The sequence below is a fragment of the Protomyctophum bolini genome (genome assembly GCF_963924005.1).
Source record: "Protomyctophum bolini genome assembly, chromosome: 5".
NCBI classification, from domain to species: domain Eukaryota; kingdom Metazoa; phylum Chordata; class Actinopteri; order Myctophiformes; family Myctophidae; genus Protomyctophum; species Protomyctophum bolini.
This window is the reverse complement of record NC_137866.1, coordinates 47,620,592-47,648,044: the sequence shown is the minus strand read 5'-3', so window position 1 is coordinate 47,648,044 and position 27,453 is coordinate 47,620,592. Positions and strand designations below refer to the sequence as shown.

The 27,453-nt window shown below is 42.1% G+C and overlaps 1 protein-coding gene across 3 annotated transcripts; it reads right to left on the bottom strand.

Annotated features, from left to right (window-relative positions):
• Positions 1-914: 914 nt before the first annotated feature.
• Positions 915-25,781, bottom strand: klhl12 (kelch-like family member 12). 3 transcript variants are annotated; one of them, XR_013963997.1, is made up of 14 exons: positions 25,598-25,781; positions 23,435-23,619; positions 22,201-22,427; positions 21,484-21,637; positions 19,430-19,647; positions 16,526-16,675; positions 14,442-14,556; positions 11,124-11,230; positions 10,002-10,197; positions 8,531-8,689; positions 7,569-7,667; positions 6,250-6,436; positions 3,339-3,933; positions 915-3,259 (listed from the first exon to the last, which is right to left on the bottom strand). XR_013963997.1 is itself a non-coding variant. In XM_080762675.1 (13 exons), exons 2-13 carry the CDS (start codon positions 23,436-23,438, stop codon positions 3,807-3,809), a joined length of 1,743 nt encoding a protein of 580 aa, XP_080618801.1. In that variant the 5' UTR covers positions 23,439-23,619; positions 25,598-25,781; the 3' UTR covers positions 915-3,806. The 3 variants fall into 3 exon arrangements, 2 of the variants coding, with proteins under 2 accessions (XP_080618801.1, XP_080618802.1); XM_080762675.1 differs by having other exon boundaries at positions 915-3,933; XM_080762676.1 differs by lacking the exon at positions 23,435-23,619 and having other exon boundaries at positions 915-3,933.
• Between the last annotated feature and the right edge of the window lie 1,672 nt (positions 25,782-27,453).

The window sequence follows — 27,453 nt, the reverse complement described above, 5'->3', positions numbered from 1 at the left end:
GGCAGTTGTATATTGTTTTTCCTGTTTGTATGTGGGACTACATACAAACAGGTTTATTTACATGAGATCATGTGCATTGATTGAAAAGTGCATTAGCAATGCACCGTCCCGGAAATAAATGGTAGAAGTAAAGTGTAGTATGAATAGTGCTCGCCGTGAAAGAACATCAACATGAACTCACTTCACTACGATCTCTAGTGCAGGGCTCGAAATAGCGACCATTTTGGTCGCAAATGCGCCTGAATTTTAATCTGTGCGATCTCAAAATATAACTGGGCGCACCAGTGCTACTGCATATAATTACTGTAGTGCGACCAAAACGATCGCGACCGAAAGTGTCGCGGGCCGGTTCCGTCCCGCGAGATGATTTAAACTTGTAGAGCATAAAGATCTGAGCATGTCAAAAAAAAGAGTAAGTTCCTAGTCCATTCCTGTCCAGAGTTATGATTGTTTAAAGAAATATCTCCTTGGCTTCTTCTACTTCCTCTAACCTCCCGTCAGTCCGTGGACTGATTGGGTGATCAACATCAGCTGGACCTGAGGTCCTCAGTTGTGAGAGACAACAAAAGGGCTCAATTGAATGGAATGTGTGGAGTCACACACACACACATTTATGATGACGTTATGAAAATAACTTCTCATAAATATATACAGTATATATACATATATATATTTTTTTACTTCAATCAAAAAGCAGGCCTACATAAAACAAAGGGTTTTGTAGCCATTTACACATTCAGAAATTATAGCAGAGACAGTATTTAGAATTTAATTATATTTTCAACTGGTTTATTGCCACAAAAATAGCATCTCATACCAACTGGCTTGTAGGCCAGTGGTTCCCAAAGTGGGGTCCGGGGATCCCTAGGGGTCCTCGGTTAAATATGATAGTTAGGAACCAAATGGACCCTTATGGGTCTGAAACTCTGAGAGTGTATACTACATACTATGGGTAAACCAATTTCACTGTACATTTGTACACTCAGTTAAATTAACTTTGATTTTATGGGTCCCAGAGATAGAAATGGGGAACGGTAGCCTAATTCAGGTCAAACTGGGGGTCCTTGAAAATCACTGCTAGAGCCGTAAAAATCTTCTCATATGGGGGTCCCTGGCATATATTTTCAAATGGGGGTCCGTGGGCTAATGAGTGTCAATTTGAGGGTGCTTGACATGAAAAATGTTGGGAACCACTGTTGTAGGCTACAAGTGTAATAATAATGAATGTAAAAAATCGATTACATATTGGTGCTCGTAAAATTTTGGTGGGTGCTCCTAATTTTTTTCTGGTGCTCCTTCATTCTGAATTTGGGAGCACCAGTGCTACCAAGTAAAAAAGTTAATTTCGAGCCCTGCTCTAGTGTCAACAATACAAATGTTTATTTTTACTTTATTTATTTTTTATTAAAGTGATGTGGATTCTAAAAGCACTTTTACAGAAAGAATTACAAAAAGGTAGTGAATTACTGACCCATGGATTTCTGCAAAAAGACTACAGGAGACAACAAACGAGACAATCATCACAGTCAGGATGGGGGGGGGGGGAATGGAGGCAACACGGATGCAGTTTTTCGCTGTGACAGGGGTCTTCAACGCTTTTCAGGCCACGGACCTCCTAGCTGAGAGACGCAGGGACCCCCCCCATATCGTATAAAATGGTTGGTTGTGCATATTCAAACTCCTTCATAGATAGCTTCTATGTTAATGCATATTTTCAGTCAGTTAACCCCCCCCCCCGATACGTGGGAAACTTGCACTTGGGCTAATCTGGCACCTCTCACTGTAGTAACTCTGAGGACCCCTCTAGGGGGTGCCGGACCCCCCCCGTTGAAGACCCCTGCTCTGGTGGATGGAGGTTCGAGGGATTTCATTCGTAAGGCTTTATAGCAGCAAAGCGGAGTGTCCGGTTGCTCCGTCTTTTTTTTGTTGTCGTTTGATTTCCAAACGATTAAAAAATATAATATATTGCACTTTTTAAGACAGAAATGAAATTATAACCTCACAGGTAAAATGAGTCGAGCTGAACTCATAGTCTGCCGTGCCGATGGCGGCGCTCACCGTCGAGGTGCTGCGGAGTGATATCTTTGTGGTTTGAAACAAAAGGTTTTCTTGTTAAAACAGTAAAGGCTCTATATTCCATATTCTATACATTAGCTTGTGGCAAATCTGCAAAACAAAATGCGTACCACTAGCATTCTTCACAGATGTGTTCATAAAGGTGTCTATACTATCACAGAAAAATGTGTTCCAACCCAACTCCCTTGGGAAACTTTGTGACAGCTGCTGAAAGTTGGGGTACCATTAATTATCAACCAATAGAAGGCAAAACATTCCAAATTTCATTATACCGTAAGTAGCATGTGACAGGGGGGTTTTCAAGATTCTGAATCCATTGCAAGCATTAGTTTTGCACAAAAAAACACTTCTTCGCCAAAAAAGCAGTCATCACAAATGTGATGAGGTCAGCACATTTGGGCACATTTGGGCAAGTGGCTATGGCCGAATTTAGCCCAAGGAGTATTTCCGTGCAAAACTCATGCTTGGAATGGATTCAGCATCATGAAAACCCCCTAGTTTGACATACCGGTAGTCACATGCTACTTAAAGTATAATGAAATTTGTAATTCTTTGCCTTATATTGGTTGATAATGGTACACCAACTTTCAGCAGCTGTCACAAAGTTTCCCAAGGGAGTTGGGTTGGAACACATTTTTCTGTGATAGTAGACACCAATATGATTATGAACACCATCTGTGAAGAAAGCTAGTGGCAAGCATTCTTTTGCAGATTTGCCACAACTTAAGCTAACTTTACCTAACTATGAGTAAACGTATGTTTTCTCATGCCAATAAAGCCCTTTGAATTGAATTGAATTGAGTAATCATTGCTCTAGACCAGAGTTTGTTCAGTAACAGCTCTTTATAAAATGTAACTGTAAACTGATGAGCGGGGTTCTCTCTCCTGATTGAATGAACTCAATTCTATTTTCTGTTTATTAGCGTCGAAATGCTGTCTGCTCGTTTTCGTTTAACCAATGAAGACCTGGACCGCATCACTGTGTCACTTTAGCGTTTAACCACATTAACCATTATTTTATACTTTAGCTGTTGGAAAAATAGCAGATATACAAGCTCATAGCGCGGCACCGAGTGCCGTGCGACGAGCTTGTGGATCTGCCATCTTTTTTTTTTTTTTTTTAAGTGTACAAATCTTTGAATATATATTCTTTCACAGTGAACGTTTTTAACTCAAATATTTTCTTCTGGGGGGGGGGGGGGGGGTCGCTGTTTTTCAGATGGGTGTTAATCACTTCCAAGGTCTCTCTGTCCTGGTTAGACGAAATCGATATCCTGAACTGAACATGTATGTTCTGTTTACTAAAGAACTGTAGAGAGACCCCTGATATTGATCAAACACCGAGTACTATCCGAACATGGAGCTGCTCAACACTCATTTTTAACAAAAGATAACATCACTTACGCCCTCCCTGCTCGTGCGACAGAGGAGTATAATTTAGACAGAGCAAGTACTGACAAGTACCACCATAAGAGTCATGCAGTGGTTCCTTTTAGCTCATCTTTTTGGGGAAAGGCTTCACTGTCCACAGCTGAGACCACTCAGCTTGATTTGCATACTGATCACCGAGCTAACGACGTCGTCCAGTCCCGTGGCTCTGTGGTTGTTGTTGTTGTTTTTTTTAGTGGTACGTTAAACCACGTCTAGCTGCCTTGAACCAACTACTTGCAGACGGAACTTCTTTTCAAAAATAAAAGGTCGTCATTTTGTCGTCGGCACGTCGGAAGACGTCACTTCTCTCGCAGGACGCACACGCCCGCGTCGCAGCGCTGCGTGGCCATGGAGGTGACCACCTCCCAGCTGTCGATCACGGGGTCGTAGCACTCGATGCTGCTCAGCAGAGAGTTGCCGTCGTACCTGCAGGACCCAGAGGAAACCCCCCAGATCAACCACGGGGACTGTGCTACTCTCATGGATTCACCCATTTTGGGGCGGGAACCCCTTTTGGTGTTTCATAAAAATTATGTTATAATTCAGCTTTTTGAAAAATCGTGAAAATGGGGTGCAAATTTGGAATATATATTTTTTAACGTTTTTTTTAAACTCAAATCTTTGCTTCTGGGGAGGTCCCTGGAACGACATATTTTCAGATGGGGGGGTCGGCGGCCAAATACAGATAATTCTAGGGGTCCTTGACATGAAATAATTTGAGAACCACTGACATAAAACCATGGGTTTTTCAGAAAACTGTTAGGACTTTGGCATTTGTACAATCGTCCCCAGGTCAAAATGGGTTGAAGCAGTGGTTCTCAACCTTATCAGGCCGCGACCCCCCCAAAATAAATTGAACCGGGGACCCCCCCAAATCAATCCTCTCTCCTGAAAAACACTTGGAATTTGCAGGAGATGAGGCATTACATTTAGCCTGACCCAGTTCCCATAGATAGAAATTGTGAAAATAGCAGATCTACAAGCTCACATGCCCCGCAATATTTTGACAGTTTTTTATAGTATAGTTTGTTGATTACATTTGATGCAGTAATTAAAAATGTATCAAAAATGTCTAAATTCTGGGGAACCCCTCAAAATCATTTGGGGTCCTGACCCAGAGGTTGAGAACCACTTAACTGGATTAAAGCAAAATACCCACACTAGCACAACGTTTCAATTTGGGTATTGACACATTTTTCCCTAGACTAAAAATTCCTACTTTTCCCATACACAACAAACACGTAAAAACCTCACTTCTGCTGCCGATTCCATATTACGAATAAACAAGTACGGTTATATTTTCTATAAAGCAAATGGAATCGTAAAAGTATTAATTATTATTAAAATGATTCCATGATTGTGATTCTAAATAAAAGCACCCCATTCAGAGTGGATATCAGAATGCGGAAAGATCTAGATTGAGTTTCATTATGTACTTTCTGCTTGCTGCCATTATTAGGAGGTAGAAATGTGTGTAGGCACGCTCATATTTTCTGGTCTTGTCCTAAAATTCTGAAATACTGGCAGGATATTCACTCCACTTTGGAGACCATTCTGTGTTTTGAGATACCTCTGTCTGTTTCTTTTCTACTGTTGGGAAATATCCCTGAAGATTTTCTAACACATGATAAATATTTAATCAAGATCCTCTTAGCATCAAGTAAAAAAGCAATCACACGACGCTGGTACCAACAGGACCCACCAACGAAAGATCAATGGATGGACATTATTGAGGAACTGTATTCTATGGAAAAACTAACATTCATACTGAGACTACAAGAGGATAAATTCTATAACCCTAACCCTAACCCTAACGATATTGCAATATAATTTCACTGAATGTTTATTGTAATATGAAAAATGCAGCCTTCTTTCTTTTTACTTTGTCTTTTTTCTTTTTCTTTTTCTTTCTTGTGAGTTTTTGTCTGTCTGTTCTTCCTTTCAATAAAAATTTAAGTTAAAAAAAAAAAAAATTGTGTAGGGCTCTGTTCTGAACATTGCATCTATGAGCGTCTTTCTCCAGGTGAAAAAAGTATTCGGGTAAATATACTTTTTAGATTTAACAAGTACATCCGGAGCACCGGGCCATTCATATTGTCAACCCCTGCATAGTTAACACATTTTGGGAACCCCTTTTAGCTATTGAAAAATAGCAGATCTACAAGCTCGTAGCCGCGCGGCACTCGCTTGTAGGTCTGCTCTTTTTGAAAAATCGAAGAACGACCGACATAGAAACATAGCTTTTTTCAGAAAACTGTCATTTTCAAACAGACATTAAAAAAAAAATCTGATCTCAGGTCCAAATGGGTCTATTCTGAACCCCCTCAAGGAACCCAGAGGGTCCCTGGAGCCTGGAACCTCACATGGGAGAACCACTGTCCTAGATTTATTTCTTAATTGACATGCCGGTATCGGATCGGTACACTCGGGGATCGACCGGTACGGCAAGTCATCCGGGTATCGGAATCTGTAAATATGGCGAAGGAGAAAATGGTTTTGTTGTTGGCGTCATGTTATGCTTTAGCTATTGAAAAATAGCAGATCTACAAGCTCATAGCGCGCCCCCCGAGTGGCACGCTACGAGCTTGTAGGTCTGCTATTTTTGAAAAATCGAAGAACGACTGACATTTTTTATAATCCGATCCCAGGTCAGAATGGGTCAATCAGACCAGCATGCGTGTCCGGTGGAAAAAACCTCCTATGAATCTGATCTCGGGTCAGAACGGGTTATTACAGTCTTACCCGGCGATGGCGTAGAGGCGGCCGCGCAGCACGGTGGCTCCCACGTAGCAGCGAGGGGTGGTCATGCTGGCCACGGTGGTCCAGTAGTCCGTCCTGATGTTGTACACCTCCACGGAGTCCAGGTGGGACGTCCCGTCGAAGCCGCCCACCACGTAGATGTGGTCGTTGAGCAACGCCACGCCCGCCCCTGGAGGACAGCCAATCGGATCAAATTGCAACACATTTATCTTCCGCGATGTCGTTGCCGTCGTCGAGGGTGTAGGGACGGGACAATAATCGCATTGTTTTCCTTTTTTTAAGTACATTTTATTCAAAGAGTATGACATCATGTGCAATTTTCACAGACAGAGAATACGACTCTTTGTTTTCTACATTTTCTCCCACAACTCCTTTCCCAGTCCTCCCCACCCACCCAAAAAACCCCATCTTTCCCCACGAGGCCAGACATACAAACAACATACAAACACAGGTATAAAAACAATAGTTACAGTACAGAACAATACACACAACATACAGTATATACAGGTATAAAACCAATAGGTAGATATAAGATACTAAGATACAAAGAAAGGGATCATTATGGTTATGATTAATAATAATAATCACATTGTTTATCGTGATGAAATAAATTGTCACCAAGATGAATCACGGTGGCTTTTGTTGAGCTGCAAATGTTAGTGGTACTACTCAAGCCCTTCTACTACTAGGGCACTACTATTTTGATGAATTGAACAATGTGGACCCTCTTGTAAACAAGTGTAATGCTTAATTGGGTCGTCCACTCACAGTTAACAGTCTTTGTATTGAGTTTGTGCTTGAAATGTACTGAAATTCTGCAAACTGTAAATACATATTTCAATCAATCAAACAGACCTGTAAAGAGAGCATTTAGTATTGCTCTTATTTCACTCACACAAATCGACGGGGGTTCAAGTTGTCAACAAAAGCGGCATTTTAAGTTTGTTTTTTTAAATGAAGTAAAAGTACCTATACTGCAATGTAGAAGTACTCTAGTACTCTATTGACATCGAAATGTACTTAAAGTATGACAAGTAAAAGTACCCAAAGTGTTGGCATCATGTTATGCTTTAGCTATTGAAAAATAGCAGATCTACAAGCTCATAGGGCGCCACCGAGTGGCGCGCTACGAGCTTGTAGGTCTGCTATCGAAGAGCGACTGACATAGAAGACATTTTTAGAATCTGATCTCGGGTCAGAATGGGTTAAAAAATTATAATCTTAAACCGGTTAGTACTAGGTTGTACAGCACAATGGAAAATGTGTGAATAATAAACAACAATAATAAACAATAAACCTACCTGATCTCTTGGTGGCCATTGGAGTGACACTGGTCCAGTGTCCCGTGTGTGGGTCATACCGTTCCACAGAGTTGAGGATGTTTAATCCATCGTAGCCACCTGTGGTTCAAGAAGAAATTACATGAAACAGTTTTCTGGAAAACAGCTCAAACCTTTTCATGCCGAGGACCCCCACATATTTGGCAAGGAATACAACGATTTGAGTTATAAAAGGTTGGCTTTACAATTTTTTCCCCCTTTTTTTTCAAAGATGTGCCCAAATTTTCAAGATGTAACACAGGTCTCCACCAGGCCAGCTGGTCAGGTTGTGGCCTCCTGGTGGCGCTATAATAGGCCAATGTGAAAATGGTGCCATTTCACCTTTGATGGCACAAATTCATGATTTGAGACTTCTTTTCCAAAAATGTGTGTTGCAAAGATCCACCGCTATAACAGGCCAATGTGACAAGGGTTGGATATAATAAAATTATGTATTTCTTTTTCCTTTTTTACAAAAGTCACCCTCCTGGTGGCGCTCAAAAAAAAAAAGGCAGATATGAAAAAATGCAGGTGAAAGGTTTTCCCTTTTTCATGCAAAGTTTCACACAAATCAACGCAGTTATACGTAAAAAAAAAAATCTGCTTCGTGGCGGCGCTATAAACAGGCCATTCTGGAAGATTCGGGGCAGAGGTCCGTGGTTGTTGCCATGCATCAATCGCACCAAAAAAATCACACCTGTGTGAACCAAGTGGTGCAACTTCTCTCTCTCTCTCTCTCTCTCTCTCTCTCTCTCTCTCTCATTAGAGACACAGCACTACCCCTCTCTCTGTTTCTGGCGCCCCCTACTGGTATAACTATGTAACATACTCGTGCTCATACACACAGGTACACAGGTACACAGGTACAGGGACAAAGCTGGATGTAGAAGTGGTTGCACCACTTAAAAACACAGACAGAGAGAGAGAGAGAGAGAGACACATACCTAAACAGTATATGAGTCCGATGGCCACCACCAGCCCCGCCCCCTCCCTGGCGGTCTGCATGTCTCCCAGCATGCTCCACTGGTCGATGTTGGGGTCGTAGCGCTCCATGCTGGTGTGCCGGCGGCTGCCGTCGAAGCCCCCCGCCACGTAGATCATGTCTGCCGGAGAAACAAGACCAAAAAAAACAGAGCTGGGCTTTTGTAGAATTTGTAAAAAAAAAAAACATCATGTCGCATTTCAAGACGGAACGTCTTATTTTTTGTATGCCGATAACCCACCGTCTAGCAGTGTTCCCGCCACAGCCACTTAAAGCGCTTTTTTTCCCTGAATCCATTAAAGGGACACTTCACCCTTTTTGCAAAAGAATATATGTTAATGCAGATTGTATTGCTGTATTGTTGTATTGTTCTTTCTGCTTTGGCAATGTAAACGTACGTTTTCTCATGCCAATAAAGCCCTTTATTGAATTGAATTGAAATTTAATTAATGACGTTTAGGAGCTTTAGAACACTTTCCTGGGGGTATTTATGTGTGCAATATGTGGTTTTAGATATTTTAGATTGTAGCAGTGAGCCTGTTGTCTCTGATGTCATGGACACTGGGCTCACTTCCTTCCTGGACTACATGTTGTCTCAGTAAAACAGCTCTCCCCCCTATCCACAAGGAGGAGCAGTGCACCAAAGAATTATGGGAATTGTAGTCCAGGAAGGTAGTGAGACCAGTGTCCATGACATCAGAGACAACAGGCTCACTGCTAGCATCTAAAATATCTAAAACCACATATTACACACATAAATACCCCCCAGGAAAGTGATCTAAAGCTTCTAAACATCATTAACATATATTATTTTGCAAAAAGGGTGAAGTGTCCCTTTAACCATCATTATTTTATACTTTAGCTATTGAAAAATAGCAGATAGGCTGTATAGTACATATAGCTCATAGAGTGACACAGAGTGCATTTTCCAACTCAAATTCATAACTCAAACCTTTGCTTCTGGTGGTCCCTGGAACAAGACATGCGGGTCGACAACCAAATACATGTCATTTTGAGGGTCCTTGACATGAAAAGGTTTGAAGCCTCGCTCACATAGGTTTTTCCAGAAAACCGGTTACAGGATTCAGAAGACAATCTTGTAAGAATCTGGTCTAATGGTCATACTGTACCACTACACTGTGCCGTTGTACATTTCTCAAGCAATCAACGAGTAAAGGCCTATTCATAGTCTGGATTTTCGGTGGTGAGGTGACCACCGCTCCGGTGGTGAGCTGACCACCGGAGCTGAAATAACGTTGAGCGGTGGTGAGTAAAAAACAGAGAGAAGGGCTGGAGCGGTGGTTTGCTCTTCACCGCGGCTCGTGACGTCATGTTGTAGTTTCGGTGGTCACCCCACCACCGAAAATCCAGACTATGTATGTGAGCCTTCAGTCAATCAATCGATCGATCGATCAATGAAAGTCCCCTCTCACCTCCGAGCGTGGTGGCTCCGGCGAGGCCGCGGCGAACGTTCATGGTGGCCACGGTGTACCAGACGCCGTCCTCGTCCGCCGTGTAGTCCAGGCACTCCACGGAGCTGAGGCGCGAGCGGCCGTCGTAGCCTCCGATCACGTACACGCGGTCGTGGAGCGACACCGTGGCCACGTAGCGCCTCTTACGTGCGATGTTCTGCGAGAAGAAGAAGCACCGGGCGGTGGCGGTCGTTAGTCAACACCGTCAGCAACAAGCTTTGATATTTATATATATTATATATAAATATAATATTAAACATATATCGTTGCTGCTGTCGGATAGAGGGTTTGGGATCCAGAAACCCCGGGGGGGAAAGCGGCACCGGAAGAGAATTTCCCCCCATTCAGTTTTCCCCCATAGACGTTTCAGAAAGTATTTATTTTATTTAACCCATTCAGGCCTGAAAAAAAATCGTCTAAATCATGACAATTTTCGGAAAGATTTGAGGCACATTTTCACGATTCTTCAAAAACAGCAGACCTACAAGCTCGCAGCGCGACCCCTCGGTGGCACGCTATGAGCTTGTAGATCTGCTATTTTTCAGTAGCTAAATTATAACATAACCAAAAGGTTCCCGCCCAAAATGGGTTAAAGACCTTTAAGTCTCTGACATTTTTAAGGGGGCAGAACAAATAATTAGGATAAGGACAAAAACTAAACAAAAAGTTGTACCCTGCCCTCTTCTTTACAATTATTTGTTCGGTCCAAAAACCAAATGTGTTTATTGTCATGATTTGTCAGGAGAGGTGTTGGCTTTGTCCGAGTCCATTTGGTTCCATGTGTACACTCTCAAGAGTGACAGACCTGTGAGAGGGTCCATTTGGAACCCCCTATACTAGGAATCATTAAAGAGAACCATTAACCCATTTAGGCCTGACCTCGAAATTTAAAAAAAAATATCTTCTAAATCCTCCAGTTTTCTGAAATAAATATTTTCACTATTTTTCAATAGCTAAATTATAACATACTGTTAATGTTTAAAACACCAAAAGGGGTTCCCGGCCCAAAATGGGTTAAGGAATTATGGACATACAAGGTTTCTGCCCGACACCAACGATATACAGTGTATATTTCATACTTACAGGTAGGAAACTCCATTCTTGGGTTTTAGGATCGTATTTCTCAACTATGTCTATGGGGGACTGTTGGCTGCCAAACCCTCCGATCACCAACAGGACTTCTTTGGCACCTGGAAAATAATAGGGATAATAAATAAGTTCTTACATCAATAACACTGATATAATACATAATAGTGCTTATTGTTTTTAACGCATTAATCGAGTGTTTAAAGGACAACTTTAGTTTTTATCAACCAAGGTTCATGTTTTAGGTTGTTATTAGACAAAGTAAAAGATGAGTGTAATTTTTTTTCTTCAGTTGCTGCTTTCTTTAGTTTTAGGGATTTTAGCTCTTTTTGACAGGGGGGCGGGGGCATTCGAACATGGGGCTAAATATGTATTTTGTTTTAATGTTTTATGGTGATTTATTTTTTTATTATTTACTATAGTCCTAATAAACCTCAGGAAATTACATCTGCCGACAGAAGATCGCAGGATCTAATGAATGTGACGGTAGCCTACTGGGGAAAGGCTTATACTGTGTGTATAGGCTCAATATGTCAGTTTGTCACATGCAATAGATCCTGTGATCTTTTGTGGCCAGATGTAATTTCTTGGGGTCTAGTAGGACTAGGTCTAGTAGGAAGTAATAAAAATAAAAATCGCCATAACATTTGGTAAAAGAATACATATTTAGCCCCATACTCGAATGTCCTCGCCCCCCTGTCAAAAACTGCTAAAATCCCTAAAACGAAAGAAAGCAGCAAATGAAAGAAAATTAACACTCACCTTTTACTTTCTCCAATAACAACCTAAAACATGAACCTTGGTTGAAAAAAACTAAAGTTGTCCTTTAACCCATTCTGGGTGGGAACCCCTGTTGGTGTTTAAGCATTATGTCGTGCTTTATCTATTGAAAAATAGCAGATCTACAAGCTCATAGCGCGGCACCGAGTGCCACGTGCTATGAATTTGTAGGTCTGCTATTTTTGAAAAATCTGGAAAATGTGCCTCAAATCTTTGAACATGAGTGAACATTTTAACTCAAATCTTTGCTTCTGGGGAGGTCCCTGGAACTACATATTTTCAGATGGGGGGGGCGGAGGCATATTGCATATCATTTTTGGGGTCGTTGACATGAAATATTGAGCACCACACCACATTTTAAAATGTTTGACGTCAGGCCAAAATGGGTTAAAAACATCAGTAGGTCTCCCTCTGCGTATCTAGACCAATCAAAAATAGCAGATCTACAAGCTCATGAGCTTGTAGATCTGCTATTTTTCCTACCCTAGGGGACACGGGGAGAACATGCAAACTCCACACAGAAAGGCCCTTTCGCCAACTCCACCTAGGATGTTGGCGCTGATGATGCGGAGGAGAGAAGACGCTATATATAAAGGACAGTAACTAACAGCACCTTGTCTGGACCGTTTATCACTCCTCATACAAAGCAGTGATTGGCTATGTTTACATGGGCAGTTAAATCCCCTTTTCATTCCGAATAGAAGTTCAATCCTATTACACGTTGTCATGTAAACACCTACAAAAACTTAAATCCGAATGATAATGCTCGATGCGATCTAAAAACCATTCCGATGTCACTGGCCCGGATTATTCCAATGTTCATGAGATTGAAAGAAAATTGGACTCATGTATACACTGCTTCGGACGTAAGTTCATTCTGGTCTTTCTGAGCATGCTCCAAGGCGCTCATATCCAAGGCGCGCCGAGGAGTTTGCACATAGAGCGCGTTATTTCGTGCATTTTGCAGATCCGAAATCCACAAAAAAACGTGGAGCAGCAGCAGATGATGATGATACCCCTGATCTGTGTGTGTGTGTGTGTGTGTGTGTGTGTGTGTGTGTGTTCAACGGTCTCTCTCTCTCTCTCAAAAATAACGAGCGACCCTATACAATAATAATCATCAGTGTTGCGTGCCCTGGCCGTGCTGTAGATAATAAAGTACAAATAAAAACGAGATGATCACCTTCCCAGCGGAGAAGGGGAGCCGCAGCGGGTGGGGAAAAAAAAGACGGTAAACATATATGCCCGCCCCTATCCAAGCAGCAGCCTCAAAACTACTGCGGAATGAAATGATGGGATTTCAAAGTATCGTCTTTCGTCTGTAATGTTTGTATTGTTGAGACAGTCACAATGAATGAACTGTCTATATTTTATGTGTCCAACAGATGCCGTAGTTTCACGTGAATTAACATTTATCATGTCTTATATCACTTCTCCATATAAACACTCATTCGGAATGACCATTTCCCATGGAAACTCGGATTACTTCTGAAGTATTTTATTCGGAAGTATTTATTCGGAATGATCACCCTTCATATAAACGCGGCCATTGTCAACCTTTTCAGGCTGCAATCCCACAATATAAATCATATTTGAACTGGGGATTACATTTTGTTTGACCCGTTACTCATATAAATACTGCGTAAATAAGACGATTGTGAGGCGTTGTGAGCTTGTAGATTTTGACTCTTTCTTACATTATTTGACAATTTGTGTTTGACCAGTTATAATATAGTATTAGTTTGTGGATTACTTTTGACGCAGTATTATGTTATTTTTTTTTTCTTTTTTTAGGTATTAAAAAGATCTTAACAGACCTCAAACTTTCACTGTCATCTGGGGACACCTCTGGGGGTCGGGACCTACAGATTGAGACCTACTGATTTAACCCATTCTGGGCGGGAACCCCTTTTGGTGTTTCAAGCATTCTGTTATACTTTAGCATAACACTTTACTTTAGAGAATCCACCATTCCTGAATGAAGTGCCTGGTGCTGGGAGTCTGGTGCAACGCACAGGGCCTGACCTGGTGAGAGCAGGAGTGGACCTGGTGAGACGTAGGAGGGGCCCGGACAGGAGTCAACCCACAGAGCCTAGTCCTTCCACGCGCCAGAATGGTACCTCCCACTCCCAGTCCCGGCAGAGTAGTTCAGGAGGAACGGATTGTGTGGCCCTGGTTTTTCCCTAAGGGGACTTATCGAGGGTAGCTACTGGGACGTAAGTCGGGACTTGATCACCCCGTCTGGGTCACCTGAGTGAGGGGTATGATGTTGGGAGACCCGAAACCCCGATGACCTCGGGATACATCACTGAGGATACGTCCCAGGTGCATCCATTTATGTACAGTATGTATTTTGTTATAGTTATAGCTATTGAAAAATAGCAGAACTACAAGCTCATAGCGCGCCGGTCTGCTATTTTTGAAAAATCGTAAAAATGCGGCACAAATCTTTGAATAGGTATATATTCTTTCAGAGCGAACGTTTCTTTTTTACTTTGACGTCAGGCCTAAATGGGATAAAGCACACGACAGTACCTAGTCTGGCCTGCGTGCGAGGACCCTGCATCTCACTCCTCAGCTCCGGACGCAGGTGGAACTTCTTGGCTTCGTCGACGAGGTCTCGACATGGAAGACTGCAGCGTATTAGTGGCTGGAATGAGATGGACATGCTTCGTTGAAGAGCTACCTGTGGAAAATACCTCAGAAAAGGAACCAAACAAGACATACAAAACCTCAAGCTTTCACTGTCATCCGGGGACACCTCTGGGGGTCCTACAGATTGAGAACTACCGATTTAACCCATTCTGGGCGGGAACGCCTTTTGGTGATTCAAGCATTCTATTATACGCCGTAGTCTGAAAACCCACCTTTTCAGACTCCATCATGGCCCATAGTACTTACCCCACCCCCTTAGATAGCATTTCTGTAGACTTAGATAGCACTTGATACAGACTTATAGCATGTTATGTAGACAGCACTAGAATTGCATTGTATATAGTCATAGCACGCCATAGTACATATGTATAGCATAGTAGTATATATGTATAGTTTATATGTATAGTTTCATTATATAGATATTCCACTGTTACTTTCTTAGCTTACGCATGTTTCATGATAAATGCTTTTATGTGATGTATTCCCATGCTTTTGTTCTTGCTTAACACATTTTGTACATAATACGTCCTGAAACGTCATAAGGATTGGAACCGAGAGGTGCCTTAGACGTCTGTGGACGTCCTAGCGACGTCCAAACGACGCGGGGCGAGATAATAATATTCAGAATAATTACTTCTTTTTTTTTTGGCATTTCGCTTTTCGCTTGCCGTATGCTAACGCTCTGTGAAACTATTAGCTTGTCATTGACTCCCATGTTAGCGCGGCGGAAAGAATGACTCGTATCTCCTCATCCAGGGCGCTCTCCGTGGTGATGAATGGATCGATATGCTGGCGCTGCGTTTCTGCTCCTCATCCGTCTCTCCCGCAAAATATGAACTCTTTTTGTAGCGTATATAAATATATTAAGATGATCGGAGATTGTGATGGCACTTTGTCAGTCAACTTTTTTAAGAAAGTATTTCCGGTTCATGGCTTTCAAAATGGAAGCGATCACTACTCTGGCGATTACTCCGGCGCAAGCAGCGCCTTTATTTTGATGCAGTTCCGGTACTAAATGTGTTAATGTAAGTCGCTCTGGATTAAGAGCGTCTGCTAAATGCCTACATTTTAAATTGCTGCTTCATTGCTCTTCTATCGAGACATTTAGATCGTGTCAAGGTCATGTCTCACCTAGACACAGGATCACAACGCCATCAAGGCACGACAAAACACATTTAAAAAAAATCGACAAAATCAACTGTAGATTTAGCCGACTAAAGCCACACTAATACTAAAACATTTCAAATGACTAAAATGGAATTTTATGCAAAAGACTATGACTAAAACTACATCAAAACTTGCCATCAAAATCAACACTAAACGTTAGGCCTGTCAAAAAAAATCGATTCGAGTTAGAATCGCGATTCTAATGCCGTCCGATTCAGAATCGATTCTCATTTTCCAAAAATCGATTTTTATTAAAAAAAAAAAAAAAAGAAAAATGTTTTTTTTTTTTTTTTTTTTTTTTTTTTAATTCACAAATGTACCTGTGCATGCAATGCATTATGGCCTGGGTTTCTGCATAGTGCATTTACTACCAGCTAAGCTAAGCCTGCCAATTGTATTTATTTTACACCTGTTTTAATACTAATGTATTGTTCTGGTATTGAGTGAGAAGAGATTTTGTAACTTTTGTACTGGTTCAAATTTGTGCAAGCTAAATAAATGAGACATGTTCTTACTCTTGGATTTAACCTTTGTGTGTTTAAATCATACTCGTACTAAATGTACTCTGCTTTCATGCCAGAAGACTGGAGTAGATCATGCTAAAATTCTATTTAATTGTTTTTAATTTAAAAAAAAAACTGCTTTAGAATCGAAAAAATCGTTTTTGAATCGAGAATCGGAAAAATCGAAAAGATCGTTTTTGAATCGAATCGTCACCCCAAGAATCGGAATCGAATCGAATCGTGGGACACCTAAAGATTCGCAGCCCTACTAAACGTACAGTACTACCCACTAACCTCGGAGTCGATGATGTCTGTGATGTAGCGGGGGGTCAGTAAAGGCATCCGGACAAAGGCCAGCATGTCGGACAGACACAGTTCCCTCTCCTTCCGGTTGTGTTTGACCCAGTTCAGCACCGCCTCAAACACGGGCTCTTCTGAATCCACCTGAAAGACGAGGTCAACAGTTTGACGGCCGCCAACCGCTTAATCCAGGGTTCCATCGCGCGTAATACGACATTTCCGCTATTTGTTTAAATGCGTTTAATTCGCCGTTTTAAAAATAATTAAAAAGAAACGGCGCATTCATCCGGGACCTGAAGACGAGGCCGTCGCGTTATGACGACGAAACGGGAAATCAAGTCAACCTCTGGGCTGCTAGGGCTTCTGGGAAATTGAGCTCAATGTAAGTTTGTTTGGACTACAATGCCTCATAGGCAAAACAGCAAAAGGAGCAGTTCTAACAAGCTCAAAATGTCCAAGTAAGTCCGACATGTCTATGGCTTATTCATCTTCTCGTCCGTAGTTTAAATACAGATATCCCCAGGCTCTTCTCCAAACTGCTCTAAAACCAGGCAACAATGGTTCTAAAATGCTTTGTTCAGTTTGCAGGCAAATCCTATTTGTTTCTTGAATCTGATCTTTAGGACTGACTGTCACTACAGCGTTATTAAATCCGTTATAGGAATGACTTCTGGTCCCTAGTCCTAGTACAGGTCCCATGTACTTTTCAGGATCCTTGGAGGGGTTACTTCCAGGGGGGACCCCAGCAAAGTTTCTTAGCAGATATACTGCGAGCTGTGAAACGTGTTGAGAAATTATGTTTTAACACACATCTTATCTTCTGGATGGTCCCTGGCACAAAACATTTTAAGGTGTGTGTGTGTGTGTGTGTGTGTGTGTGGGGGGGGGGGTCCGTGGCCAAATACATAACAATTTGGGGGTCCTTGGCACAAAAGATGTCTGAGAACTACGTGGGTGTAGGAACACGACGTTGCTTGTGTAGACCGTGTTACACCAGGAACTTCAGGAAGTTGGACTGCAACCAACTGAAAACAAGAGGAGCCATAAATCACCAGTCAGTGCAACAAATCCTTAGTATTAGAGGAGGGTGTGAAATGGTGTGTCTGCCCCTCTCGACAACGTGTACCGTCTCGTTTTAATTCTCTTAAGTGCACAAATGGCAGGAAGAGAGAATCCTTTTGAGGGAATTGGTCGATCTATAAATCACGGTTGGTGGTAATAACCGTGGTTTCACAAAGTCGAGGCGTGCGGTTTTACAGACAGGAATTTCCAGGGCCAGGGGGGGGGGGGGGGGGAAAGGAATACAAAAAATGACTTACTTAATTCAGTGTTTGCTTCTCTGCAATTTCACACTCAGACAAATCCACACATAAAGGCATCATTGGAGGGGGGGGGGGGGGGGGGGCACCCCCTACATCTCCCACCCCACACTGAGGTTACAGCCTGTGTTGCCATGTCTGTTTATTATAAGGACTTCCATGAAGTCACTTGTAATTTGGAAATACTCGTAGTTGCTGGTTGCAGGTTTTTTCTTTGGGGATATATTCCACATTTTCCCCCCCAAGATTTTTTCTACAAGCTACATTACAAGCTCACAGCGCGTCGCATCGCGTCCCATTGTGACCTTTTAAATGGGCCATTTTCCAGTAGCCAACAGTGCTCAATTGGCCTAGAGTAGACCCAGTCACATCTTTTGGTCTCGTTTTCATAGACCTGGATGCTCGCTTCCCTCGCAGCATCTGGCAACACTATAGCTACAGCAGGTTGGTGCGTGCTTTTGCATTCTCCAGCTCTAGTTATTGCAACAGCACAAAGGAGGCAGCCAGAGCTAAACATTGTAATTCACTCAGGTATAGATATTATGCCATGTGTGAGTCAGGTATCCTTGCATTGACATGGGCCCCAAAACAGTGGAGATGTCGCCAGGGAAACAGAAGGTCATTGGTTCGCATTCCGGCCCCAGGTCTATATGTCTGTGTCAAATCATAGATATGAAAACCTAGATGCCAAGGCATGCTGCCACTCAAGTGACTACTGGCCCTATCGCTGAAATCCTCATCTTTGGAGTGGACAAAACCCAAGCCCTTCCCGTCAATACTCTGGGCCCCCTCACTTACAATATCCACACCGGCGCAGAAAACTAAAGATCTTGGTGTCATATTCCACAGTCATTTCAAATTTGACAAAACAGCTGTGTTGTCAAAACAAGCTTTCTTTGCCTACTCGCCAAGGTCAAACCGTACCCCCCCCCCCCCCCCCCCCCCCATGGACCAATCCGCACTCAGACGTTTGCAATTACTGTAGTCCAAAATGCTGCTGCCCGCCTTCTCACCGGGACCAAAACATGTGACAACATCACACCCGTCCTCCTAACCGCTGGCTCCCGATCAAACAAAGAATACATTTTAACCCTGTAAAACCCAAATTAATTTCTACCTTACTACAACTTTTTACTACTAGGACTTAAAATCATCATCATTATCATGACCAATGGCATTGCAATGAACATCAATGAAGACGTTTAGGTGAAAAAAAATAACATTACATTTTTTTATGAATTAATCAAATTCATAATTAAAATATGTTGTATTATTGCAACGCTGGGTGTTACAGGGTTATGGTAATTGTATTTACTTTTAAATCCCTAATTGGCCATTCTTGTTGTCAATGCCTCCTCGTGTTTGTATACATGGCATGCTATGTTCCTTGCTTTTTTTCTTTATTTGCTTGATGTAATTTGCCTTGTTTATTTTGTGACGCACTTTGTGAAGCTTGCACTCCCCGTTGAGATACAACATTTTGTTTTCAGTTAAGTGTTCGTCAGTGTAAACAAAAAAGGTAGCCGGCAAACATTTTCCGCCACGGTTTCAGTCGATGAAATGATGAAACAGTGCCCACCTGTATCTCGTCACACTTGATGAGCTTCTCCACCTCGCTCTGGCTGAGCAGCATGAACTCCTCGTGCTGGACCACCTCGGGGAAGTGCTTCTGGGAGAAGAGCTCGGCCGCCTGCATCAGGTCCAGGCAGTTGTGCGTGTCGGCGAAGTCTCGGATGCCCAGGCAGTTGGTGGGGTCCAGCTGGCCGTCCAGGAAGTCACAGCACGCACGCTTCACACCTGACCAACAGCACACACACACACACGCACATTAACACAATATATTTTTTACATGAAATTTTAATTATAAAATTATGACGTTCTAGTAATATTATTCCTGTTGTTCTACAATAATCAGGGGTGCCCACACTTTTTTGACTCGAGAACTACTTTTAAACTGACGGCTCAACAAGATCTACCCACCCCAAAAAATATGATCCCATTGCTGAAAATAGTTTTAAACAGTTACCTAGATATAAGACAAACACACTTTGTAGGTTGGTAGGTTTTTTTTGTAATGTTTGTCTGCAACGCTCTTGAAAACAACGTATTGCTTTGTGGGTTTGAGCTGACAGGTCCTTTTTATGTCAATCAAGACTAGTCACCTTATTTCAAGTGGCCGATGCCCAAAATAGTTTTTTTTTATTATATTATATATTTTAGGAGCATGTCATGTGGTCTACCTGCACAGCCTATGTGATCTACTGGTAGATCGCAATCTACCTTTTGGGCACTAATCTACATACCGGTACTGTTTTCAGAGCGACTTACAGTAAGCAAGAACACCACATACAGTACATGAAAATAGTCATCTAGGATCATAAGTAAAACCTAACTTTCGTCTGACCACTTCAAATGCTCCAATGCTCTCTTAAAATAATAACCTAGTTTCAGCATGCAACCAAGTGTAAGATCAGGCATCAAGTTTCAAGGCACAAAATATCACTAAAACGAAATTGTATTCAAAAGACTATTACTAACAATGTATTTAGGTCCACACACAGGGAAAGCATACAGGTGCATTTTAGGCGCAGTAAAGGTTACATTGACAAACTCATGGATATGTCCTCATGATAGAACATGTCATTCAGCATTCAGTGTCATTCAGCACTCCAAGTAGCAGCACCTGCGCCACACAGTATATGGCAGCAGAGACGCAATAGAGCAGAGCGCACGCAATCCTTTGCCAATTTTTACTCGAAAGACTATGACCAGCTGTGATGTAATGTGGATTATGGATGCGTCATGTACTTGTCGTGTACCGTTTTGTCTGTTTTTGTCTGCCTTTTAATTTTCAACTTTTATTGATCCTGTATTTAAGGTTTGTTTGTTTTGTTTTCCGTTGGCCTTTTTCCTTGGGGTGAAAATTCAGTGTAATTATTCTTGTACATTATACTTGTGGGGTTTATTAAGAGAAGCTGTTAATGCCACCACTTATCATTTCTCAACTCCAGTATTTAACCCATTCTGGGCTATGTTATGCTTTAGCTATTGAAAAATAGCAGATATACAAGCTCGTAGCGCGCCACTAGGTCTGCTATTTTTTTTTAATCGAAGAGCGACTGACATAGAAGACATTTTTAGAATCTGATCTCAGGTCAGAATGGGTTAACCCATTTTGACTATGACTAGAACTGAATCAAAATGTGCTGCCAAAACCAACAGGGCTGTGGTACCTTTGAGCTGCAGCAGGCAGGCTGCAGGCAGCAGCTCAAACCAACAGGGCTGTGGTACCTTTGAGCTGCAGCAGGCAGGCTGCAGGCAGCAGCTCAAACCAACAGGGCTGTGGTATCTTTGAGCTGCAGCAGGCAGGCTGCAGGCAGCAGCTCAAACCAACAGGGCTGTGGTACCTTTGAGCTGCAGCAGGCAGGCTGCAGGCAGCAGCTCAAACCAACAGGGCTGTGGTACCTTTGAGCTGCAGCATGCAGGCAGGCTGCAGGCAGCAGCTCAAACCAACAGGGCTGTGGTACCTTTGAGCTGGAGCAGGCAGGCTGCAGGCAGCAGCTCAAAACCAACAGGGCTGTGGTACCTTTGAGCTGCAGCAGGCAGCAGCTCAAACCAACAGGGCTGTGGTACCTTTGAGCTGCAGCAGGCAGGCTGCAGGCAGCAGCTCCTGGACGTTCTCCACGGTCACCAAGACGGTCTCGGTGTAGACGAAGTCCAGCAGGATCTCCATGGTGGAGGCGGTCAGACCCTGGATGTCCACGAACGACTTCCCCTTCTCTGAGAGCTGGAAGGACACGGACACACGGACACACACACACACACACACACACAAAGAAAAAAGAAAGCAACATTTGTCATGAATTAAAAACATTTTTTCTTTACAGTAATTTCATGAAGAAATCAAAGACAAATCTACGAACAAATTCCATAAATTAGAAAACAAATGTTTAAGAAGTAGTTAAAATAGCCAATCTACAAGCTCACAACGCAGCTTGTAGATTGACAGTTAACGGTTAAGTTAATCGATCATACAAAGTCATCAATATTAACGGATGAAATAATACGATTATTAATACGATAGTAGTTAAAACAGCTCTACAAGCTCACGGCGAGTCTCTTGCGACGGATCCACGATCGCGCAGCTCGGCTATTCTTGCTATTTAACAATCAATTTAACAAAGATGCAGACGATCAGAAATCAGCAGAGTGATTGACGTTTGCGCTATTCTATGCCGAATTGAAGTGGACTCGGTTTCTCCCTGGAAATAAAAACGTGAGACCTTATCTCACTAGTGGACAACAGTAGTAGTCACTGCAGACCTTACCTCACAAATGAACAGACCTTACCTCACTAGTGAACATGGCACAGAAGTAGTCACTGCAGGCGGCGAGGACGATGCGGTGGGCGGGGAAGTCGGCGCTCTCCACCCGCAGTGTGATGTCGCACAGCGTGTTGCTCTTACGCAGCGCGTTCATGGCGTTCAGGATGGACTTGGCGTGGGAATTGGTCATGATGTCTTTGGGAGCCATGGCGACCAATGAGGCCACTGGCACAGCCTCAACACTGCTAGAATCTGGTCCCGAGGTAACGAAACAAACATGAAACCAGGATTATAATAGTTAACTAAAGCCAAGACTAAAACTAGGGTAAAAATGGGAGAAATAGTGTTAACTGAAACTAAAATAAAAACTAAAATGAACAATGCAAAATAAACTAAAATAGAAATGCATATATTAAACAAATCACCATCATATATGGGATGCCATGGATTCTTCCATACTTTCAGCTTCTATAATTTAAATCTTTAATCATAATAACTATTTTTCCCCAGGTATGTATATACGGACGTTGACGTATTGGGGTACGTATATATATATATATATATATATATATATATATATATATATATACGTACAGCCAACGTAAACTCCATCTTTTAAAGTGAACGTGTATGCTGGCACTGGGAACTGGGGTTTATGCTAACAGCTAGCGGTCAATGGAGGGTATTGCAAGTTTGCAACTCTAGATTCCCATTATAAAAAAATCTAGAGATGCAAATTGCGGCTAGTATTCCACATATCAGAGCCATAGAACAGTGCCCTAGACTTGCAGTTGCAGCGGCATAAATGTGATAAATGCTCCGTTTGTACTAGCTCCGTTTGTAACCTCTATCTATATCTACGCTGCTGCGCTTAGCTCCGAGATGAGGTTCAGAGAAAAGCTAACCCTGCGCTGGTAGAATTGGAGTAGAGCCCGTGGACAAGTAGTGGATTAAAACCCTTTTGCAGTATTTATTCCAAAAAGTAAAAGGGTATCGAGATAGGTAGATACAGTTGAAAGACTTATAACATAGGCCCCTTTTTAACTGAGGCATCAAACAACCGCTTAAATCAGGCTTAAATAAAAATGTAGTCCAGTCAACCCCCGTTGGCATGCACAGTACTAGACCTAGAATGCCTGTGATCATTTATTTAACTTCGTAAATTATCATGTATCACAGGCATAGATCCCTTCCACCCGTTCCTGGTTGAATTGAATTATGGGCGGCCTAAATGTGATAAATGCTCCGTTTGTACTCACCCATTAAATATTTCCAAAGACGTGGAGTGAAATATGGTCCTCTAGTTTCATATCCATGTGAAAGTTCTGGCACAAAACGTGTATTTAGTCAAATATCTCCACTTTTTCAATAGATGCACACGGACGTCTTTCTCTCCGGGCGAAGGGCACGGAATGATCGATGGGACTGATTTTACCAATACTTCCTGTTGTTTACCGCAGACGTCATCACCAATTGAACAGGGAAACACAAAAGTTTGGGTCACACAATTATTTAATGGGAGAGTACAAACGGAGCATTTATCACATTTAGGCCGCGCAATTTGCGTCCGACCAGAAATTAATCAGGGTGTTCTATGGCTCGTATGTGAAATACTGTACAAACTGTATGAAACAACAAGAGCCATTATAGGGCTAGCAGAGTACTGCTTCCGTAAGATTGCATTGGGAAAACCGGGGAAACAAAATCGTACTGGCTGACAAACAACCACTTTGTAAGCGGTTGTTTGATGCCTCAGCTCAGTTAAAATGTCTCCAATTCTACCAGCGCAGGGATAGCTTTTCACAGAACCTCATCTCGGAGCTTAGCCGCTCTCGGTTGAGCTCTTTTCATCGTTCACCCGTAGGGTCCCTCTGCAGTTCGTAAGCCCACAATAGGACGCAGCTGTACATACCCGGCCGTGCTGCGGCCTGGTGGTGGTGGTGAGATGTTTCAAAAGAAGCATAATTCGGCTATAGGAGACAATGGAAACGTCCGATAATTTTCATTTGGCGCAGAAGCCGTTACTTATTTAACGGTCAAACTTTGTTTGACCGTTTTGGCTGCTCTGAAATTATCTCTTCCTTCCTTCCTTATTGACTTCCCATTGTACCGCCTCCAGGACTGGCTAGCTGCGCGTCCCTACGTTCCTGCCTCTGATCTGCTCTGTCACAGCTAGCCAGTTCCGGTGCGGGAGGCGGTACAATGGGAAGTAAATAAGGAAGTCAAGGAAGGAAGGAAGAGAGAATTTCAGAGCAGCCAAAACGGTCAAATACTTAACGGCTTCTGCGCCAAATGAAAATTCTCTGAAGTCTCTGTTGTCTCCTATAGCTGATTTGGCGATTTATGCTTCTTTTGAAACATCTCACTACCACCACCAGGCCGCAGCACGGCCGCAACGGAGGGTATGTACAGCTGCGTCCTGTTGTGGGCATACGAACTGCAGAGGGACCCTACGTAAAGTAACATCCATATTTCAGAAACTTTACGGAGGGTGCCGAGAGGGGCTACTCGGAGCTAAGCGCAGCAGCGTAGATATAGAGGTTACAAACGGAGCTTCGTTTGTACTCACCCATTAAATAATTCCAAAGACGTGGAGTGAGATATTGTCCTCTAGTTTCACATCCATGTGAAAGTTCTGGCACAAAACGTGTATTTAGTCAAATATCTCCACTTTTTTACGAGCTGCACCCAGACGGCTTTGTCTCCAGGCGAGGGGCCCGGAATGACAGGTGGACTGAATCAATCAAAAACTTCCTCTGATCATCACAAATGTCATCACCAATTGACTAGGGAAGCACAAATGTTTGGGGCACACAATTGGCAGGTGCCTTGTGATAGGTGCTGCTGGGTAATTAATCCCTCTCTCACACACACACACACACACGCCTTGCGATAGGTGGGTGCTGGGTAATTATTCACACTACCTGCCAATTGTGTGCCCCAAACATGTGTGCTTCCCTGGTCAATTGGTGATGACGTTTATGATGATCAGAGGAAGTTTTGATTGATTCAGTCCATCTGTCATTCGGGCCCCTCGCCCGGAGAGAAAGCCGTCTGGGACGCAGCTCGTGAAAAAGTGGAGATATTTGACTAAATACACTTTTGTGCCAGAACTTTCACATGGATGTGAAACTAGAGGACAATATCTCACTCCACGTCTTTGGAATTATTTAATGGGCGAGTACAAACTGAGCATTTGTCACATTTATGCCGCCGTTCTGCCGCTACAACCGCAGGTCTAGGTCACTGTTCTATGCTCTGGTATGTGGAATACAAATGTATGAAAGTACAGAGACATTCTAGGGCTAGATCATATAGGCCTATGTCTAAAACATAACTCTTCAGAAGGTGTACACACACACACACACACACACACACACACACACACACACGGGGACGTACATAATGTTCACAATGTTTACCTCTGTCTTCAGCACCAGTCTCCTCTCTGCTTCCTTCCACACTCCTACAGGTTGGACTCCATGATTACTCAAACTATTAGCTTGTTTTGTCTTCTTCCTTTCTGTTTTAAAAGGACCTAAAAAAACAGTTTAGATCAGAAAATGTGTCGCTGTTGCTGCTGGTCCATACCACTCCACATAAACAGTCCGCTACGTCAAGGTACGTAACGTTACGTATGTTACGTACACGGTAACTGTTACGTCCACACGCCACCACGGCACGTCGCCTCCCCCGAGTCCCCGCAGAGCTTCTCAACATTTTGAAAAACCCTTTGAAAAGGTACTCACTTTTACTGGTACAAACGTATTTCTACTAGTTTTCTACCATTTGAAAGTATATCCAGGCACCATAATAAGAGATTCGTTTTTACAACTATTAAAGCTAGGAGTGACGAGTAGGCCTATACTTGATCTTCTCGATCATTTTCATTTAATTTAAAAAAGAAATGCCAAAAAGACATTTGTACATTGTACAGATGCTATGCAAATTATTGGACTATTTATTTTAATTTTGTGTTGCAGGGCTACATTCATGTTGGAGTTGCCATTCGCTTATTCTAAGTGACGTTTGGGTTTGTTTTTGTCACTTAATTGTAAATATAGGTATAGTTGCAAGTTGAAATGTCTTGGGTGGTGTTTCTAAAGTGTAGTTGCTTTTTTGCATAGTTGCTAGATAAATAAGGTTTCTACACATTGCATCAAATCGCAACAATTTGCGAGCTTTTCAAATTGTGTGTTTCAGTTATTTTCTACATACATCTATATTATTATTTTTTATATTTTTTATATTATTATATTTTATTTGCTTTTGACATTTCATTTACATACAGTTGTAAAATGCAAGTTATAAATATATAAATACATTTACTAACTGAACAATTACTAACCCTTCCCCGACCATTCCTAGTACAAGAAAACTATCAAGTGCATGATTTACATTGTGACCATGATTGTCTGTTCTGTAACATGGAAGATAAATAAATAAATAAAATAAAATTAAACATGACAACAAAAAGAAAAACAGGTAGATGAAAAAAATATATAATATAAACATATATAGTATAAACATCCACAATCAAAATTATGCTTTAATTAGCTCTATCCAGTTCTTGACCCATATTTGGAATGTAATCTATTGCCCGACCCCAGATTTTCTGAAAGTGTAATATACATCTATATTCTACTCCACATTGTACATTTTAATACTATTTGACAGCTTTAATTATGAAGATACTTTGCAGATTCAGATTATCATCGCTAATAAAACATGATACATTAAACCATTAGCCCTAGTACATGATCCTATACTTCGACTATTAAAAAAAAACAGCTGAGCTACTAGCCTCGGAAACCCAGACGTTTTTGGAGTGTGGGTCCTTGATTTTGATTAATTGATATTGAAAAAGTTTGGGAACAACTGTTGTACGGTGTGAGCGACACCGTCGTACCACCGTCGCCGAGTATACATTTTTATCCGCCCCCCCAAGGACGGTCGTGATAAAAACGTGTAGGAGGAGTCTATGGCGTGTTTCCGGTCAAGTTAAGTAATGTACAGTACACCAAGGATGCTCCTGTGACGTCACAAAATAGCAGACAACCAAGCATTTTCAAATTTAAATTAATTAATCAATTCATCAATACATTATCATTAATTTATTAATTCATTCATGAAATAAATAAAATAACCACACACACACACACACACACACACACACAGTATTGTCCATATTGACATTGTAATAATAATTGAATAAATAGATTTTATTTTTCTTTAAGAAACTAACCGGTCCGGACTCCGAAGCATTTCAGCTTCTCTT